Source organism: Octopus bimaculoides, unplaced genomic scaffold, assembly GCF_001194135.2.
Source record: "Octopus bimaculoides isolate UCB-OBI-ISO-001 unplaced genomic scaffold, ASM119413v2 Scaffold_25406, whole genome shotgun sequence".
In the NCBI taxonomy this organism is placed as follows: Eukaryota; Metazoa; Mollusca; class Cephalopoda; order Octopoda; family Octopodidae; genus Octopus; species Octopus bimaculoides.
The window spans coordinates 131,427-136,706 of record NW_026306484.1 but is presented as its reverse complement, the minus strand read 5'-3'; the positions used below and the strand labels follow the sequence as shown (position 1 = coordinate 136,706).

Sequence of the window (5,280 nt, the reverse complement as noted above, 5' to 3'; positions counted from 1 at the left end):
AAAAAAATGTTCAGTGGCATTTCTTCTGACTCTTTCACTTCTGAGTTCAAATACTGCTAAGGTCAGCTTTGCCTTTCATTCCTTTGGGGTTGATGAAATAAAGGACCAGCCAAATATACTCAAATTAATGCAATCAAAGAACCTCTTCCACATGAAATTGCTGACAAAATTAGAAAGAATTATTATTGTTATTATTAGCAGAAGTAATTTCCTTACCTTTAATCTCCAAAGTAAATTCTGGAGAGCAATGGTTTCTGTCACAAAAGGTCCAAGATAAATCTTTTCCAGTGATATTTTTAATTGAAAGAGATGAAACGTTCTCAGTATGGCTAACTTCATGCTTGCCATTCCTGTCACAAGTCCAGTCACATTCGAGGTTATAATACTTGTTTCTCCAGACAATAATTCTTGCCATATTTGGCACTTCGATATGAAGGGTAATATTCCCTCCAAGCACAGCTGGTCCTAAAGTAAATAGATAAATCAATATCATTGATTTCTTTCAGGGATTTTCATCATCATCATCATCATCAATACATATGGCTGAATTCATTTGGAAGCAAAATTACCACTCGCCCACCGCCACCCCCTGCCAGAACAACTTTTTCTGATCGCATCCCCTCTGTGCCTTCTCTCTCCTCAGCCACACTTCATCCTAACTCCTCAAGCATTTGCTGTGATTCTCAACACCCTCTCAGAGCCACCCTTATGTACCCCCCTCTACATCTACATCATCCCCCTACCCTCTCTCTCTCTCTCTCTCACCATTGCCCCTCCCCACTCATCAACTGCACCTCCATCCTTGTTCATCTCTCACTGTATTCACCTCTCTCATCACACTACCCCCTCCCTTTTTCCCTTCCCCTGATCTATTGTCCATATCTTCTCTTCTGCTCACACCTGTCACTACCATTTTTGTCTTCTTCCTAGCCACTCCCATCTACCTTTTACACCTGTGCTCTTGTCTCTCTCTGTCATACTTTAGCCTTTCAACACACCTGATATAAAGCCACCCCCTCTCTCCTACTCTCTTCCTTCAAGGGATATTTTTCTTTTTCCTTTTGTCCTTCCAGTTACTTGATAACTTCATCAGTGGTGATGCCATGAAAATATCATATGGCACTCTCTCTCTAAACTGGTGTAAGGAAGGGCATTGAGACGCAGAAACCATTCCAAAGGAGACGCTGAAGCCTGACATGGTCCTGGGACTTGTGGTATCCTGTCAAAACATCCAACTTATGCCAGCATGGAATGTGGAAGCTATTATAACCATAATCACAATTATTATGGCTGTCATAGTCCTAGTTGCAGGAGCGATGAGAAAATGCATCCTGTACACTCTGTGAAATGGTTGGCGTTATGGAAGATAATCAGCCATAGAAACCATGCCAAAGCAAACATTGGCGCTTGACACAGTCCTGCAGCTTGTTGGATCCTTTATAATTGTCCAAGTGATGGCAGAATGGAAGGAGGTCATTAAATGGTGATGGTCGTGGTTGGTGCTCCTTAAAATGAAATCGAGCGGATTGGAAAAAGTTTTTAAAAAACAGAGTAAGAAAAAACTATGAGAGAAAGAGAAAAAATAGGAAAGAGAATCGAAAATGTTATATGGACTGTTAGATTTGTTATTCGTCTGATGTCTCGTGTGTCACTGTGGTTCGTCTGAGTTCATTGTTTCATTGTTGTTGTCTTGTGTGACTGTCGTAGTAAAATGTCATTGATATATATATGGCGGACATGATTCTTGTTTATTTACAACGAACATTGGGTGAGTGCGTTCTTTGTATGTAATTGAATAATAAATGTAATAATTAAATTGTACAACTCGTCTTTTCTCTGCGAGTCTCCCGAGAGGAATACAACAGAAAAGACAGTGTTTAGTTTAAAAGGAGAAAAAGGTTTGAAAATCCATTTACCATTTTGGAAAATTTTATAATTTTCTGCAATTGTCAAATCTGAAAAAGATGGAAACAGAATATTTGATTTCCAGATTTTACCTTTGATCAACAGGATTCATTACTGTTTAAATTACAATATTTAAATAAAAATATTAATTAACACATGTCAATATAATTACATATCATATAAAGTGGCAGATTGAGTGAAGATGTTGAACATGTGGTTGAATGCCTTCACAGACTCTAAAGAAATTGGTAAGGGTCTGTGTTGGCAAGACTCTATTGAATGGAAAGAGTACGGAGAAATTGTCATGGAAAGTAGAAAATCCAACTTTTCAGAGAGAGTCCTTCTACAGGAGGAAGTCGACAAGAGTGAAATTAAAAACAGCCAGTTTTTGTCTGGCTTAGAGATGTAAAACTCTGCTGTATTTCTTTTCATTTTAGTTTTGCCAACTTTTCCCCGAAGAAGGAATGTCTAAAACTTTGGATTTTCTGCTCGCTATGGAAATGTCTGTAAAAACTCTACTCCCTCTCTGTTGATTTGCGTATGTAAGTGTACATGTGCACCAGATTAGACTGTTGGAAGAGAAAAATTCCTAACATCGGCCTACAACGAGTGAATGTAGATGCCAAGAACCCTCCTAAGTATCCTAGCTGTCCCTAATAACACTGTTTTCTGAAGCTCTACTAAACTGGGTTTATTTCCTCTATCCATCTGTTCAAATCTTAAGGGAAACTTCCTCGTGCACCTATAACTAATGGAATGTATTTATTATTATTATTATTATTATTATTATTATTAGCAAACAAAAGAAGTGTGCCATTGTTATCAAGTGTGCCTTCCACAGGCTCAAAAAATAAACTTGTCAATCTACTTCATTTTTGGTTATATTTTATAGGATTGAGGTAACTCCTCCAGAAGGTACACAGAAGCTTAAAAAAAAAAGAGGAGTGCCATTGTTATCAAGTGAACGATACCACCACCACCACAAAATAAGTACCAGTTGAACACTGGGGTCAACGTAATCAACTCATCCCCTCCCCCAAAATTGCTGTCCTTGTGACAAAATTGGAAATCATTATTATTATTATTATTATTATTATTATTATTATTATTATTATTATTATTGTAAATCATTTCCTTACTGTTTAGCTGCAACTTAATAAATCCAATATTCAAGTTGTCGTCTTCAAATTTCCAATGCAAACATCTCTCAGTTACTCTTCGGATCCAAAGAGTCGAAGTATCTCCACTCTGCGTAACTTTATAATCTCTGCCGTTAGCGCATGTCCATTCACATTCATATTTATAGTTTTCACATCGCCACACCACAGGTCTCATCATGTTTGGAATGCTTATAGAGAGGGTAGCACTTCCTCCAAACACAACTTTTTCTGAAATAAAGAAATCAGGTAAGAAGATTACTTCCCAACCACATGTCTCTGGGTTCAGTCCCACCGCATGGCACCCTGGGCAAGCTTCTACTATAGCCTTGGGGCCAACCAAAGCTTAGTTAGTGGATTGGGTAGACGGAAACTATAAGAAGTCCATCATGTGTGTGTGTCATTGTGTCCATGTTTGTCCCCCGCCACTGTTTGACAACCGGTGTTGGCGTGTTCACCTCCCCATAACTTAGCGGTTTAGCAAAAGAGACCAATAGAATAAGTACCAGGCATAAAATAGGCACTCATCAACAGGGTCAGTGAGTTGTCCTGGCGCTGCTGATGAGTCTTCGGTGTTAAAACCGAAACCATTGATGATCCAGGGATATCACGACTGCCACTTTCGGCCGTTTACAGTTGCTGCCAGTGTGTATATATACAAGTGTGTGCATTGAATGCAGCACCAGAGCACTTTAGCTCTTATTTCTATGCATGTATGTATATATATGTATGTATATATGGATATATATGTTAAAGTGGTGAGCTGGGAGAATCGTTAACATGTCAGGTGAAATGCTAAGTGGTATTTCGTCTGCCGCAACGTTCTGAGTTCAAATTTCACTGAAGTCAACTTTGCCTTTCATCCTTTCGGGGGTCAATAAAATAAGGACCAGTAGAACACTGGGGTCGCTGTAATTGACTCATCCCCACCTCCCCCAAGCTGCCCCCATGGCAAAAAACATCTGAAATATTTATGTACATATATATGTAATATATAATGCGATAATGTTTCAACAAGTAAGAAAGCATTCGATCAGCAAAGAGAATAAAGATAATCTTCAATTAAAAATCCACAGATTCTTGCAAAGAGCTAGCCAGGATTTTCTGGTCGGAATAATAATTCATTCTGGCTTGTGGCAAGCTGAAAGCAAGACTGTTTGCCAGTTGATTTTTTTAGAGAAGAGCAGGGATTGAGCATGGACGTGTGTTTAAAAGCTGTCCCTACATCTTTCGGTCTTATACTCGACAGCTCGTTATTCTCACCTCTAAAGATGTATAACTAAATATATGTATGTTTATCACCTAAATAAATGTTGTTTGAGTTGTTTAGTCTGGAGTTCAGCGTTCCGTCTATTTCTTTAATTTTATAGTAGAAAGTCAGGTATACAATCTAAAGATGTATAACCCACTTTCTACTAAACCCTCATAGCAGTTTCCACTTATTTCTTTGTGTGTGTGTGTGTGTGTGCCTTACTGGAACAAGTAAAAGGTAAACGATACAAAGTAGAAGGAGGAGGAGGAGGAGAAGAAGAAGAAAAAGGGAGAAGTAGAATAATAATAATAATTATTATTATTATTATTATTACTTCCAGATAAAATGCAGTTATCTCGTTACATTCATCATGTGTTGGTAGTGCTGATTACGGAGTGTGTCAGCCGGTAATGAGTCATGCTGCCCCAAACATTGCTCCTACTTACAAAACACGTAACAGAAATAAAGTCATTACAGGGATATTTCAACATAGGAAATGGTGCTGAAAGTCGTGGGTGTCAGATGGTAATCAACGTAATACTAGATATGTATATATCCCTATCCCTAACCTTAACCCTATCTCTATCCCTAACCCTATCTCTATCCCTATCCCTAACCCTAACCCTATCCCTATCCCTAACCCTATCCCTAACCCTAAACACGTATTCATTTGCACATGCGGGTTAGGGTTAGGGATACGGTTAGGGATAGGGATACGGTTAGGGTTAGGGTTAGGGTTAGGGATAGGGATAGGGTTAGGGTTAGGGATAGGGATAGAGATAGGGATAGGGTTAGGGATAGAGATAGGGTTAAGGTTAGGGATACGGTTAGGGTTAGGGTTAGGGATACGGTTAGGGTTAGGGATACGGTTAGGGTTAGGGTTAGGGTTAGGGATTGGGATAGGGTTAGGGTTAGGGTTAGGGATACGGTTAGGGATAGGGATACGGTTAGGGTTAGGGTTAGGGT

General features: G+C 39.1%; 1 protein-coding gene across 1 annotated transcript; it reads right to left on the bottom strand.

Annotated features, from left to right (window-relative positions):
• Positions 1 to 169: 169 nt before the first annotated feature.
• Positions 170 to 4,467, bottom strand: LOC106871836 (uncharacterized). Its single transcript, XM_014918554.2, has 3 exons — positions 3,045 to 4,467; positions 1,917 to 1,955; positions 170 to 465 (listed from the first exon to the last, which is right to left on the bottom strand). Exons 1-3 carry the CDS (start codon positions 3,241 to 3,243, stop codon positions 170 to 172), a joined length of 534 nt encoding a protein of 177 aa, XP_014774040.2. The 5' UTR covers positions 3,244 to 4,467.
• Positions 4,468 to 5,280: the final 813 nt, after the last annotated feature.